General features: G+C 40.3%; 2 protein-coding genes across 2 annotated transcripts in view; one reads left to right on the forward strand and one right to left on the reverse strand.

The window, feature by feature from the left end:
• The window catches only part of vsnl1a (visinin-like 1a), a 28408-nt gene extending 21237 nt beyond the window's left edge, over nucleotides 1–7171 (forward strand). Inside the window, exons 3-4 of the mRNA XM_026319159.2 lie at nucleotides 3763–3978; nucleotides 4984–7171. Coding sequence (XP_026174944.1) covers nucleotides 3763–3978; nucleotides 4984–5181 — 414 coding nt within the window. The 3' untranslated portion in view covers nucleotides 5182–7171. The remainder of the gene's footprint in view (nucleotides 1–3762; nucleotides 3979–4983) is intronic.
• A 390-nt stretch (nucleotides 7172–7561) lies between these two features.
• sf3b6 (splicing factor 3b, subunit 6) lies at nucleotides 7562–9455 on the reverse strand. The gene is made up of 4 exons (XM_026319160.1): nucleotides 9314–9455; nucleotides 8805–8923; nucleotides 8108–8246; nucleotides 7562–7982 (listed from the first exon to the last, which is right to left on the reverse strand). The coding sequence occupies exons 1-4, from the start codon at nucleotides 9341–9343 to the stop codon at nucleotides 7893–7895; spliced, it is 378 nt and encodes a 125-aa protein (XP_026174945.1). The 5' UTR covers nucleotides 9344–9455; the 3' UTR covers nucleotides 7562–7892.
• Between the last annotated feature and the right edge of the window lie 6412 nt (nucleotides 9456–15867).

Here is a 15867-nt window from a genome sequence, read left to right on the forward strand (position 1 = left end):
TAGTACATAAATAATCAGTCATCCCCTGCATAATAGTTTGGACAGGGAAAGGTCTGTTTAGGCAGCTCTGCAGCCTGTCCGCCTTTCTCTCTATTGACTTCGTCAGGTGTGATTAACTGCAGCAGGTGTACACAGACAAGCTTCTAGGTCTTACATTATTACATGAATCCAGATTACCCTGTTTCTGTGTCATTATATAATGATTACTTTTGCGTTTATCATAAACTTTTTTTCTTGATATTGGAAACAGACAAAATGTAATTTAAGGTCCACTTACTGCCTTTTTCTGGTGCAGAATACAGCAACATAGTAAATGTACTCACGACCAAAATGACAAAATTATAGATTTTAAATAATAATATATGTGTACCAGGAGGACATTGATTTCCAGGTGCTGCCATCAAATAAGCCCACAGCTACACAACCTCCTCTCTACCATGAAAACCTGGAAAGACAACAGTACATAAACATAAAGACATCATTTTACACACATCAGAGAAGGAAGCAAGCAAGGAGAGCTCGACAAGGAACACATGGGCGGTAAAGATATTCATGAGAGTGGCTGTGACTCCTGGGGGAAAATGATCCAGATCCAAAACATCTGGAAATGAGGCACAGACAGCTAGAGTTTAGAAAGATGTCCCAGGACAGCTCATCACACAGCACCAGTTGGAAGATCGGGATGAGAAAATAGGAAGAGAAAGAAGGAAAAGAGAGGCACATAGCTTGGATGCACATGTGCTTGAGGGACTACATGAGAATTACAGACATGCCGCTATTGTCAGAAAGTCGATAGAATAATACTCAACCCACTGACCTGCGAAATGGTAATGGGTTAAAGGCCTGAAGGAGCCAATGAATAAGCCACATACTGAGAGGCAAAGGTGTATGAGTCAGACTGTCTGATGTCAGCACTGAGATTATTCCAGAAGAACAGGACACAATAGGAAAAGGCACTTAGCCAGCAGGGGGACTCTGGGGATAGACAGGAACACTGCATTGTGAGAGCATGGGATATAAAGTTAAAGGAGATTAGACAGATATGAGGGGCCGTGCTGGTTTAGGGTTTTGTATGTCATCAGACGCACCTTAATATCTGATCATTCCCACCGAATAGAATAGGAAAGTGTGTCCTGGTAGTGTAAATATTTGTTAGCAGTACAAAGACTATAAAACTGACATCCAGCTTCAGATCAGTCTTACCTATAAGGGTTTACATTTACTATTATTTTTATTTGGTTTGGGTACTCAGTGGAAATCAATTGGATTCCAAAACTGCAACAGAATGTACATATAGTGAATAAATCTTCATCCCTTTTAAACCCTGACCCTCACAAGCTTATCAGTGGGAGCTTTTAAGCTGCAAGATGTTTGTCCAGCTTAGCTGTTATCTGAAGACCTGCCAGCGTAGGCAGGGCAACTAAATATACAGATCAGGATTCAGCATTACTGCTGTTACCGAACTCGAAGTTCCAAACCAAATGTAAGCCATTTGTCTCTGGTTACTGATGAAGTTTCCCATGGAATCACTTTTTTCTGCTGTATGACTGTTTTGAGATGTAATATTCACCTGTTTTTCTACAATCTTGCAGGCATTTGCTATTCAGTGTGAAATGCCCCCCCCCCAACTCTGGCTTTTCCTCTCCTGGCTGTTGGATCAGCACCAGTGCCAGCTTGCATGCTGATTATGAAGGCTTTAATGTTCCATTTAACAGCAGTGTGTTTTGAGTTGTGTCTGTGTGTGTGTGTGTGGAGTTCGGGTATTGTGGTGGGGGATCTGTTTGACAGAATAGGCCTCGCCACACACTCACTGACACACACAAACATGGAGACATTAGCCTTTATTAAGCCAGCTGTGCCTGTCCGCCTGGCTCTACCCTGAGTGGACAGAAATGGTCTGGCATTCAGCCTGTCCTTTGAAGGCTGGCCCCAAACAGCCATATCAAACAGCCGTAACATCAAGTGAGGGCCAAATTAGAAGAGGAATAAGACTTAATGGAAATGTTAACAGCCTAATATCCATAGCTGGAAAGGCAAGAAAACAGTCGCTTCAAGTCCTGACTGGGTCATTTTGGTTGGCAAACGGTAACTCTGTGCCATCTAGTGACAGTTGCTGTCTGCTTCTATGCATATCTCTAATATGTGACACTTACACTTATGACAGAGACAGGAGCAAAGAAGAAAAGAAACGGAGGAGTTTCACAATCTCTTCACCTTGTCCCACTTTCTCTCTTTCCTTTTTTCCTTTTCCATTTTTATATAACGAAGTGTTTCATAACTTGGCATCAATGGCTTTCTCCCCCTCCTCCTCTACCTTTCACTCTTTAACGTCTCTCCTGTTTCACTTCCTTGACACCTTTTCCTCCTCCTCCCTCTCACTTTCCCTCCTAACAACTCATCCTCCCCACACTGACCTGTGTGTCCACGTGCCTCTTCCTGTTCCTCCAGGGCCGGACAGATGAGTCACAGCAGGGGCATACAGGGTTAAGAGAGTGCTCATGGGAAGGAAGCCACATCGAGTCAGCCAGCGTCCTGTTCATCCTGGCAACTTAGTGCTAGCCCCCCTGCCCCCCATCCCAAGGGGTCTTCCTTCCTCAAATTAGTTTGGCTTCTGCAGGGTGGAAAGGGACCTGGATAAGAGAATTACACTCCCTCACACTTTCTCTGTCAAACTCATTTTAGTCTGCACTTTTATGTTTTCTTTCCTGTTTTCATGTTTCAGTCTCTCCTCACACAGGAGGAGACACATCCTCTTTGTTGCTCCCCACCCCTTTCTGTTAATTTCTCATTGCAGTCCGATCAGTTCACTGCTTCAGAAATTATTTACATGGGTTGGAATTTACTGCAGATGGGCACTTTTGCAACCAGAACTGACTCAGTGTCTAACCCCGTCATCCTTGGTTGCCTCCTGTTTCTCTCTGTTTCTTTCTGTCTTTCTCTCCCTCACTTTTTTATCTCCCATCCACTGCAGTCTTTTGTCTCCCATTAGGATTCATGGCCTTAACCCCCCCCCCCAACTCCTCGTGACTCCAGACAGTTTGTGCGTGCTGTGGCTGTTACTCTTACAAGAGGTTGGAGCAGTGTCCTCAGCGTTTTCTGTGTGTGTGACCAGACTGTCTGCTACACACACGGACAAGGACACAGTGTCGAACAGTCTTGTACCGCCTGAAACAAAAGTACACGTGCCTCTGATTGCTTGCTGTGCTGCAGAAGTGCTGCAGAGTCCTTCCCTTATATTTGAAAGTTGTGGCTCCTATTTTATTTTTAAATCTGCTATACTAAAAAAACATGCTTATTAATCATGATTTTAATGACAGTGCAGTGATATTGGTTGCTCATAGTGATGTAGCATCATTATCCCCTGAATCTGTGTTTGTGAAATCATCCTCATACCTGTACAACTATACCTCAAATAATAATACAGCACTGGATACCTGTTTCTGTTATGGTAACAGCAGTACTCTTATTGTTTACTGAAGTTCTCAGAGAGCAGCCTCATTCATCAGCTCCAGGAGCTTTTAGCAGAAGAGTCAAGTAAGAGGCTATATCTAATGTGTCGCTCTGCACAGAGATCACAGGGATCATGGACTCCAGCATGTAGCACTGGGATGCAGACAGAAACTTAATGATATGAAACTTGGATATAGTTTCTTCTTTAAGCCTCATTTTAATTTTAATCCATCAATTCAATTAAATGAATGACTGGGGTTTGAATTATTGAACATAAAAACATATTCTTAAGCTTTCACTTTTTTCTTTCAGTTCTTCCCGTACGGTGACGCATCCAAATTCGCCCAGCACGCCTTCAGGACCTTTGACAAGAACGGCGACGGCACCATTGACTTCAGAGAGTTCATCTGTGCGCTGTCTATCACATCACGAGGCAGCTTTGAGCAGAAACTCAACTGGGCCTTCAACATGTATGACCTGGATGGAGATGGCAAGATCACACGAGTGGAGATGCTGGAGATCATCGAGGTAACGTACAGCATAAAGGAGCGATTTCACATATTGTGCCACATTTCTCCATTTTAGAAAATCAAATCATGTTAAGGTTTATAAATGTCAGTCTGCCCAGACTTACCTTGCACTTTGGTCCAGCTCTTGATTAACTTCCATAGCACTTTTCTGTGAAAAGTACCAGCTATGCATTTTTATTTCAGGTTGGAATTTGTGACATAATATAATATTTCCTCTCTACATTGTTATGTGGCTATTGTGTGCAGGCATCTGATGCATTACCATGTGCTTGGTTGCTCTATAACCTGCTGAAACACACAGATGCAGCCCCTTAGATTGTTTTTTATATAGATTCTACATGAGAGTGCTGAACCTGCCAAGCCTGAATATATACTAATTACTCATAAAATATATGAATGAGGCAAAAAGCAATGTGCGTGTTTAGAGTCGAGTAGAGTCGTCTAGGATTAGTGGTATTTTTACATTTCTCCCTCTCTCTGCGGGTTCATCCTTTATTTGATCATTGCTTAATTACTTGATTGTTGTGTTATCTGGAAATGGATCTAGGTCAGACAGATTTTTATAGTCATGATCTGTCATCTTTTCTTATAACCAGCCTCATGGAAACATTTTAAAGTCAGGGAAGGAGAGATATTTTGCTTAAACTTTCAGTAACTATTACTAACTATGGCTGCAAAAGTAACTATATTTTATAATCTGTATTATTAAATAATGGTTTTACAACTGAAATATCCTTCCTTGTATATAATTGACATCATCTGTGTAAATCCAACTCCAAGGCATCAAAAAGCACTAAAGAGCAGTTAAAAGCTGCAGACTGACAGATGATCCAGCTGTGATGTTGTTCCAGATGACAGTTCAAAGAGAAGAAAGTGTCCTTTATTCCTCTTTTCCTTGCACCACCCAGGAAAATAAACAAGCCAAAGAAATGTGAAAGGACTAAGAGACTTGAGACGAGACCGTGTCTCTTAAACATCTGTTGCTCTCTTCCTCCCCCTGTAGGCGATCTACAAGATGGTGGGCACAGTGATCATGATGAAAATGAATGAAGACGGCTTGACGCCCGAGCAGAGGGTAGACAAGATCTTCTCCAAGATGGATAAGAACAACGACGACCAGATCACACTGGATGAGTTCAAAGAGGCAGCCAAAAGCGACCCATCCATCGTATTACTGCTGCAGTGTGACCTCCAGAAATAGGTCAGAGGGCGAGCAGAGCGCTCCACCAGCCGCCACGGACTGCACAGAAAGAATTTCATGTTCCATTCAGTTTGCAGCTATTTCCACTGAAAAAAAATATGCTTGGACTACCTTTCAATGGATCTGCTTCTTGTGTTTGAAACACTTGTGTGCATGAGAATTATTTGCTCTAAAAAAGATCTACACACAACATAACAATGTGCGGGTGAAAGAGTGCAGGTGCACACTCACACCACAAACTTTCCCACACACAGACACACACACACAGACACACACAATCGCTCACTACATACGAACACCTCACACACCTAATATATATATATATAGAATATAAATATATATTTAAATTATTTAAAGATCGACTGCCAAAATGTGAAGTGTGCAAAGTATTTTCCATACAATTTCATTCTACTGGAGCTTGCGCATCAGTGATGTGCTACGTTGAATTTGCCGCTACTCTATTTATTGTTCCGAGTTTACTGACGCTAGCTGTATGTGTTTCATAATACTGAGTAATGTCAACTGAACCAAATTCCTATGATAATGTATCTGCCTCCAATAAGACACTATCCATTGTCTCGAATATTAGCTCTAGCAGAGATGGATTAGCATTTGTCCAACTTTTCCTTCCAAAACATGCTTGTACTGTCAGTAACAAAATGTAAATGTAGTTGATTTGCATGCCTTTAGGTTCTGCCTTAAAAAAAATCCCCTCGTTTTGCATCCAGTAATCGAAGACAGAAAGCCTTATCAAAGCAACGCGGTGACACTTGGGGGGGAAACCGTGAGAAAAAGATTTTTATTGAATACAGAAAAAAAATGTAAGAGGTTCTTCTATAAGTATTGTTGTATGGGATGTAACTTTTGTGACAGGGACTTTTTCTTAGACTGCTTTAACTGTGGGAGCATGTTTCCTTGTACATTATCTGTAGTATATACTGCTAAGAATTATTACCCTGCCCAGCATTTAAACACACTATCTCATTACAAATCAGGAGCTGCTGAACACAAAGGAATCCATCATTTTGAATCAAGAGCTTTTAAAAATGAGCTGGATTGATACATCTTTGAAGCACACAGACTACAGACAAGTATGGTCAAATGTTTAAATCCGGATTCCCTGGAGAAATAAGTTTCCCATCGATGGAGTGGGAATAAAATATATTCATCTGTAGTTGCGAAGCATCAAATTTAGTTCTAACCAGTGTCACCGTCAGATCCGCTTTTTTCCCCAATTAGCCTGCAGGTTGCATATCAATACCATGAATCCAGAGGAGGTTTTTTAGTGTGTAAAGGAAGAGCAGAAATAAGGCCTGTTCAGCAAAGCAACTTTTTGTCAGTGGAGGAGCAGCGAGTGGCGTTTCATTATACACTCCTAACTACTAGAGGCCAGCCCTTACTGTAAAGCCATGTGTTTAATAGGTTAAACAGTTCACCTGCCCAAACATAGTATATTTCTCTTACCTAGCAGTCTTTTTATACTTTTTTTATTCCCTTCTCTCAACACATTGTACACTGATGCATATTAAATGTCAGGAAGTTCAGTAAAGTGTGGTGCCTCCTAGAAATAACATGGAAATAACATGTAAGCTAACATGTATTTTTAAATATGTTTTTGTGGCCCTGTCTGAATGCACCACAGACACTTTCCAAACCTGCATTAATCCTAGCAGTGTTATAAGACCTAAAGGAGAATAACAGAGATGTGATATGTCATGAACTACATTACTGCAATAAAGAATTAGCATACCAGTCTATCATCATTTTACAAGTGTGGTATGTCCCTGTCAAGTTTGTAATTCAACCTTCTTTACATGAACATCTTTGGCCAGACGTTTCTAATTACAATTCTGTAATTACTATTACTGCTATCAAGATACCAAATGTAAGCAAAGGCAACCGTGTAAAAATTCTTTTGTAGCATGTATTGTGTCCCTGACAACATGGCTGCACTACTCCCTGTGTTGTGATTTAATCTAATAAAAGGAACTCTATGGGCTCTTGTTTGGTCTGATACATACAACACAATATTTTTATCCAAGTCCCCGAATATGCTTAATGAGTACCTCAAAACATCAGAAATTTTTTGAAGATCATAAGACCCAAAAGAGCACCTTCTACCTTGACTCACAATCCAGAAAACAAAGATAAACAATTTGTCATCATCATAATTTAGAACACGCTGGGTCATTTTTATGATCAAAACAATTCAATTTTCTGCCATGCTAAACCCCCCAATGGACTCACCATCACAAGCCATTTTAATCTTCAGGCAAATAGAAGGCAGAAAATGCATGTTTCCTATTGATCTAAAAGGATCGCAGAGGAGAGCATTTTTCACAATGTTACATATACGACGTGCAAACTGCAGGAGACAGCCTTTTAGAAAAGGAACATTTATTTTACAGAAGCCATACACATCACATAAACACACTGCAGATTTTGGCTGGCTTGACAGCATAGCCCTATTCGCTAACTCTGACTGACAAACCAGCAATCTTTGTGACCCACACAAAAAGTCAAATGCTGCTGTGTTTACATTTATTTGATAAAAGAAAAAAAATATCCAAAACAAAACAAAAAAATCAACTAATGTATCAATAAATCATTATGATCACATACCAAGAAATCTTTGTAATTTGTACAGATAGAAAAAAGAAAAAACCCAGACTTGGAAGAAAGGAGTGGGAAAGCAGGGGGTTTCCAGAATGCTACTTTGGAGGGTCTGTGTTGATACCGTATTTCTCTTTTAGAAGTTTCAACTGCTCCTCTTTCTTCTTTGTGTCCATTTTCTGGAAAGCCTGGAAAGAGATAAAGAGAAACGTTCTGATCTCAAACACAATATTTTTTGACATTTACTGAATCATATTACAATTAATAATCAATACTTCTGACTATGTCCAGACACTGTAATGATCACACATACTCTGTTTGCATTGTAGTATAGGACCACAAGGTAACGGTTGCAGACGTTGAAACCTGACAAGTGGTCACAGGCGTTCTTGGCATCAAAGATGTCTTCATACACTACGTAGGCTGTTCCTCTTGTTTCTGGTGTGTTCCCCCTGAGAAGAGAGAAACAAGACACATCAATTGGTTTAAAAGACCAAACTACTCAGGTCCTACACCTGTTCAGAGGAAGGTTAGTTGTATATGTAACAGTAGACATCTGGATCCAAAGCAGTTTAAAATCTATTTGAATTGGGCTATTAGAGGAAAATGTATATATGTACAATTATGACGCAGTATCTGATTCTTCCTGAGCTACAAATATGTGCAGCAACAAGTAGAGGTGTGTGTTATTTCTCCACAGCTGACTTATCTTTTACCCTGCCAACCTGCAAATCACTAGTGGCAATTAGCTTGGTATAACTGCATTACATGTATTGCACATACTGCAAAACACTTCAACAACACATGCCTGAAATTATTTTTGTTCCAATGTCATAAATCCTCTAAATCTGAGTACTTTTTTTTGTCAGGGTCAGGCAAATAAATGTTTCCCCTCCTTACATTTACCTGCAGGGCCTGTACCCCGGACACATCTCAGTGGGTCACTTGTTATAATTATTGTTTATTCTAATTAGGCAAATTTCATTAATCTACAGGGTCTAAGCTCTTACGTTCTGATTTGTCGTATCGGCCCATATTTCCCAAAGATATCGTACATCTCCTCCGCCGTGATCTTGTAAGGAAGGTTTCTAACATACAGGATTCTGTTCACCTCAGGAGGCAAGCGTATCTGGAAGACAAAAGACATATTACACATCCACAGACGAAGAAACCCTAAAGGGGGTACGAGGATATAAAATAAACCCAAGACAGTTCAGCTTAAATATACAACTACAAGGCAAAAAACACAGTTTCCCAGAGGCCGTATCGCCCCGTACGCACTGAAAAGCCACTAACCAAAACGTTAGCTGTTACTCGACATGTTTTCACTCAGAAATTGTAGAAACACTGAAAACATTTTTAACAAAAACACAAACGCGAAGTTTTAACGTTTGAATGTTGATTGTTCTCAACTCGTTAGCATGCTAACTGTATGCTAACGCTAGCATTTAGCCAGACTAAGCTAATACTATAAGTTATAATCATCAGAGAATACACCAACTACTTAATTCAAACTTACATTAGCGCGTTTCGCTGCTTGCATAGCCATGGTGAAATGATTTTATGATTAATAAAGCTACTGAAAAACAAGCACGCAGTTTCCCAGTTCTTCTCTTCTAACGTCAAAATGGCAGCGGTCGCCAAGTAGTGACGAACATCCGGTTTTCGGATCGAGCGACTGGACGCAAAACACGGAGCAGTGCTGCCCCCTGCAGGGTGGCAGTACACATACAGCACTTCAGCTAAACCATCAGTGATCCTCAGGGCGGCAGCATGGTGGCTTAGTGGTTAGCAGACATGTCCACAGAAATCACCTAAGAAGTAAAATGAATAATGGCTGACTTAGCTGCTCTAATTTCAGGTGTGGTGCATGCTGCTTCACTGTCATGGCTTACTGGGACACTTGAACACAATGGAAACATACTGTTAATAACACATGTGCTCTTCTTACTATAATAAGCGAAATTCACCTGCTGCCTATACACCTTTTCAACATTAATAACATTAATGATGGCTGTATTCCCTTTAGGTGAACTAGCTTCAGGGTTCTGATATTATGCTTGCTCGATCACTGTCATGACATACATGGATACTTGATGAGCTTCAGCTGAGTGGAACAAACTGAATATTGGATCTAAAGTAATGGTCAGATTATTAGGCAACTAATCAGTCAGCGTCAGAATCAGTAATAACTGTAGATAACATATACAGACATGTAACAAATATGTTCTCTTTCAGTTTGTGCTCTTAGTTTTGAAAAAATTGCTTCTTGCATGGGTGGCTAGATGAAGAATCAGCACATTTATTCAGTTCAACATTAGCACCGAATGAAGGTAACAGTGATAGTGGATGCTTAAGATTTTTTAGTCGTCCTTGGGTGTGTCAAATCATTATTATATATTTTATTTGCGATGTACACACACAGGTGAGCAAAGACAAACAAAAGAGAAGAACAAAGGAGAAGAAGCAGGATGGCTTAATCTCACCTCAGTGCAACTTTATGTTTGTATTCCTTCATGTTATGCCAATAAAAAACATGTTTAAGAGATGCTGAAGACTGAGAGCCTGCTTAAGATGTGACTGAAGTGACCAAAACTTACAAAATTACATTTTTAGTGAATGTCTGTTTCAAATTGTCTAGAATACTGATTGAATATCCGTCCATCCATCCATCCATTATCTATACCCGCTTATTCCAAACCAGGGTCACGGGGATCTGCTGGAACCTATTCCAGGTCTATCCCAGCTCTCTTTGGGTGAAAGGCAGGGGTCAGGGGTCACCAGTCCATCACAGGGCCACATAGAGCCACACAGAGAACAAAAACCACACATGCTCACACTCACTACTGACTGAATATACTACTCCTTAATGTAGAAAGTAAAGGACAGTACTGAAATATATGTGGCAGTGACTCCACAGCACTCTCTCATCTATCACCCTCAGAATAATGTAATCTGTGTATAACTTTAAATTGCCTTGGCTTATATCTAGAATTAACAGAGCAGCTCTGTATACCAATCAGGTCCTCCTCCTATGGATCCTCTAACACTTGAGTCCCTAATTGCTCACTCAGGTCTCTTTGAGGAAATTGGTATTTACTGGTGCCACAAAAGTGGTGACAAAATGAGAAATCAGATGCTTAGTACTAATCCTTATTTGGTAGGTGGAATGCACTAAAGTGTTAAAACTGATACTGTAATTATTATTTTTTTAAGTTTCTTGCTGCTGGTTAGTACTTGCTCCAAATCACAGTTGAAACTAATTATAATCAATATGATGCAGAATGTGGTTCAGCCATTACATGTGTGTAGGGGGAGAAGAGGCCCTGCTCAGTCCAGCCTGTCAGATGAGTCACACTGAAAGGTCACTGGCCTACTGGGATTTGTCCTGATCCTCGTGAATACCACTCTACCACTGTACAGATGTCTGATCAATGTAAAAAGTAGGCTACAGTGTTTGTGTTTCAAATGGAGTATAGACCAGCACAATATGAAAATAGCAAAGATGCCATATTATATCACAGAACTTGTACAGTATGTTCAGTAAATAAGCCATGTAGGCAGAGTGACCTTAACATGTGGAGAATGTTTAAAGAGTATATGTGCAAAAAAACATGTGGAACTTCCTGTACACTTTGCCTCTTTTCCTTATTAGAGTCTAAGGTTGATTGTGAAAGGGAATAAAATACGTAGAGTGAAATATTTCATTAAGGGTTCATATATTTCTTTCCAGAGAGCAAGCCAAACTCCAATGATAGGACCATGCCTATAGTATGACAATAACAGAGGGAGACAACAGACTTACATCCTGTTCCTGCAGCTTTTTCAATGGAGTGTACTGTGTGCTGCCTAATCCTCATCTGTTTGTGGGTGGCTACACCTGGTGTCAGGTCTTCTGGTCCAAATTAGCCATCAATAGTTCTACACCGTGGTCTACACCTGAGAATGCAGACAAAACACTTCTGGACTTCAGTGCAGGATGTGACACTGTTGTTTTCTCACCTTGCACTTGTAAACCAGGATGTGGGCAGACTCCTTACGCTACTTGCACTCAGTCACACCACACCTTTGTTTCACCACTGAATCATACTTTCACCTCAGCCTGAATTTTTGTTTGTTCCCAGGTGAGTTTTGTTTGGAGGACACCTTGATGGGCACTGAACTCAGGCGCCTGAACTGAGACTGCCTCCTTAAAAGAGTACAGGTGACATTCAGGTGCATTGAGCTTTCTGCATTGTTTAGGCCAATCACTAGACCCATGAGTTTTACAGTCCAGTACAGACTTAAGCACACTGATAGTAGTACTACTAAGGGTTCCTATGGGTGATATGCTGTCTCTTATAGGCTTAAAGTCACAATTGTTACTGCTTGAATTAAAAAACTCATCTACTGTACATCCTTAAAGTACAAAAAATGTTTGTTTTTTTTTCAATTTCCTTTTGAGAAACCTTGGTAACATTGTTTGCATATAAAGTATTCTAATGCCAACAGCACCAACATGACATCCCCAACAGGCAGAACCAAGATATGAATGCTGGGTAAGGAGCAATAATGTTCATAAGTACGTTTAATATTGATACTCCAGTGCATTTTGAAGCTTGTTGAGTTGTTTTAGCAGAAACCTGCACACTTGTTATATTTTTGAGTGTAGAATTTGAGCTAAACAAGGCTGCCTACGATTTGTAGTGGATACCCAAAGGTAACAATGATATGATGTTGCCATTTGGATCTGGGTCAGGTGACTTTTCACACATTGTCAGGGATATTGAATGAGGGTTAATATGGAGTATATTTCTATGTATTGGTAATTTTACATTAGCCAAAGCTCTAAGTGCTTCTGACTACCTACTTGTATATGTGTTTACTGTGTAAGCTACATGTTTACATATAAAAATATGCAAATTAGGACAGAATTGAGTCTATGACAACACAATGATTTGCATTCTGGAACAGTTTGATGCTGAAATCACAAGGTTACTGAGAACAGATTCAGTTCAACAACCGAACCACACCGAAGATTACAGGTTCACGTTTTAACTTCAACTTCAACTTTAACTTCAAGTGATCAAAACCGCGAACACTATGCTCAGACTGTTTTTCCGAAAGGTTTGTTTCACAGACAAACTACACATTTTTCTGTAGATTCTGTGCTGTTCACGTGACCATGTAACCTGAGAAATCTGACATTGTTCAGGCTTTCATCCAGTTAAATGTCTTCTAGATACTTTCTGTGAACAAAACACAAAGGCACATTATTTTTCTGTCAAAATTCAACTTATTTTTCTTAATTCTGACCAGAAAATCCAACCAAAAGAGCATATTTTACCAGATGAGAACAAAGGCAACTTTAGTGCTCATCAAAGGGAAGGAAATTCAACACTGTTCAGTTTTACTGTTGATCCTGAAACTATTTATTAGATTTAGAATTAGATTCATTATCTAAGTATGTTTTTCTCTTTACCAGTGTTGCTGCTGCCAGTGGTCCAGTCTCAGCAAACCCAGCTGAGGCAGGAAAGCAGCGGAAGACCAGGAGGTGCAGATGGGGGAATCGCCTTTTTGGTTATCCTGCGGTATGTTTGACCTAATCTCAATTTAGTAGACTGTGACATTTGTATTAAGGCATTTTAGTTGTAAGTAACAATAAAATTATGTTTGAAGCAATTTATGTTGTTTTCTTTTTATTTAACAGAGGAAAGAAAGTGATCTGAAAGAAGACGGTGTAACAAAAGAAAAGTAAGACACGTCATCCTGAATACATTTCTATGGTGATGTTTTTAACTCATTGGTTTAGTGAAATATTTTACTAAAATATTTCTACAATTTTGACTAAATAATACTTTAACACTGGTTCGCAACCTTGGGGCTCAGGACCCCTCCAATAGGTCGCAAGCTAATTCTGACTGGTCAGAGGTGAAGAAAAAAAAAAAGCTCTCCTAAATACATTTATGTTCATTATTTTCTGACTTCGTTAAAAATAGTTTACAGCAAAATAACCATGTCTCTCTGTGCACTAGTGACAGCACCTTAAAGAAAACTCCAGATCCGAATCATAATGTCACAAAGACTCATTGGTGGCAACGGCTGTTTAGATGCTGCAAGGTTTGTTCCACAAAAACACAAAAAGACCGCAAACTCTGCATTAACTAGATAGTTAGCAGTCTGGACTAAATGAGAGCACTGTACAAAATTGAAACACAAAGCTTACCAATCTTTAACCATGAACCTTTATTGTTTCTCCAACAGAGAAGACACCGGGTCGCTCCAGCTCCCCAAAATGACAGAGAAAAGGATGAACATCAGAGGAGGTAGTGGCTTCTGTAAAGGAGGACTTGTCATCACTTGACCCTCTTTACTGAATATACTTATTCTGTGTGCCAGTAACAACTAAAATAAACACTGAATCTGATTCTTGTTCCCATCAGCAGGCCTGGAATGCCAAAAGAGGAAGCCTTCGGCAAGTTTGACAGGCAATCAGACAATTTGGAAAGCATGAGAATGGAGCAGCTTGAGCTGATGCTTGAGGTGCTGCTCAATGAAAAATTTAACAGGTCAGTTTAAAAAATGACAAAATTACTAATATTACAGTTTGATTTCATTTCAGCTTTAGAGGTTTAAATCAGTAATATATATTTTTAGTATTTCATCAGCCTTACTTATTTTTCTCATTGCTAGTTGATTTTCTTAAGCACATCTCAGCTTCACATAAAAAAAAAAAAACACTTTTATGAGCTAAAATGAGAAACACACTGAGCTTTCACAGCCTTGTGTCATGTTTATTGACTGTTTCTATTCTCTGTAGCACAAAAAGGAGTTGCAGTAATCTTGTTTGGGGTGTAAGGAGGCACCGTGCCAGCGTTGACCGCTTTGGGTGGGTATATCTGCACACAAACCAAACTTGTAATAAGACATGAGTATGTAAAAAAAATGAGCTTCAGTTTGTGATTTAGTCAGTACAGAACTGACGATGTTGCTGGTGTTTGTGTGTCAGTTTTCCCAACATCGGGCAGAGCTGTTATATAAACTCCAGCCTGCAAAGTCTCCTGACCCTTGAGGACTTTGTCAGCGATGTCAGCCGCCAAGAGGGAGTTTGGAGTTCAGTACCGGAAGCCCAACTTTTAAGGTACAGCACCCATCACACACATATTCTCATTTTATAATCATATTTCTCCACAAACTGAGGAACAGAGTGAAATAATGGCTCTAATGCCCCCCCCCCCCCGCAGACAATTCATGGCCATCAGAGATGCCCACACTTCCAGAGACTCTCAAAGTAAAAGCCATCTCTTGAACTCATTTAAGGAGGTGGTCTCAGTCCATGCGCCTGAGTTCAGTGACCACCAGCAAAAAGTGAGTCCTCTGCTAAGCATTTTGTTATTCCATCTCCTCCTGATGGTCTCTGGTTCTCTGTACAAACTCTGCTGTGTGTTCAGGATGCTCATGAATTCCTAACATCGGTCCTGGACCAGATGAGGAACCTGTCCCCTATGGTGCGGAATGTAGCAGCCCACATGGGCAGAAGCTACACCTGCCCTGTTGAGGACCACCTAATGTTCAAGATGGAAATGACTAGGACCTGCAAGAGGTAAAGACTACCACAAGGGGCTTTACTTTGTCCTCCAAATAGCCTGATCAAGAAATGCCCCAGGTCTGGTCTGGTGCAGCAGGAGGCCTTATCCTGACCTGTGCGGTTGTATTTGCATATGTGCTGTTTGTTTAATGTGCAGGTGTGGGGCCCAGTCCAAAACACAGGAAGAATTCACTAACCTGTCACTGGACCTAGTTCCTGGAGGCTCTGTGGAACTGATCCTGGAGAAATACCTGGCAGTAAGACCCACCTGTCTTTGTTCAGCCACATCATCAATGACTATATACAGACAAGTGTAGAACACACAGGATGTTGTCTGTATTCTTCTGCAGGACACAGAGGTAGAATATAAATGTGAGTGTGGGGGAAACACATCGTACCAAAGGACAACCCTCAAGACGCTGCCAAGGTAAATGGCATCACAACCATATATGATCTAACACTTGACCAGACTGATTCTCACTCTAGCAAAATGAGGTGAGGTTTTT

The sequence above is a fragment of the Mastacembelus armatus genome, chromosome 24, assembly GCF_900324485.2.
Source record: "Mastacembelus armatus chromosome 24, fMasArm1.2, whole genome shotgun sequence".
NCBI lineage: Eukaryota > Metazoa > Chordata > Actinopteri > Synbranchiformes > Mastacembelidae > Mastacembelus > Mastacembelus armatus.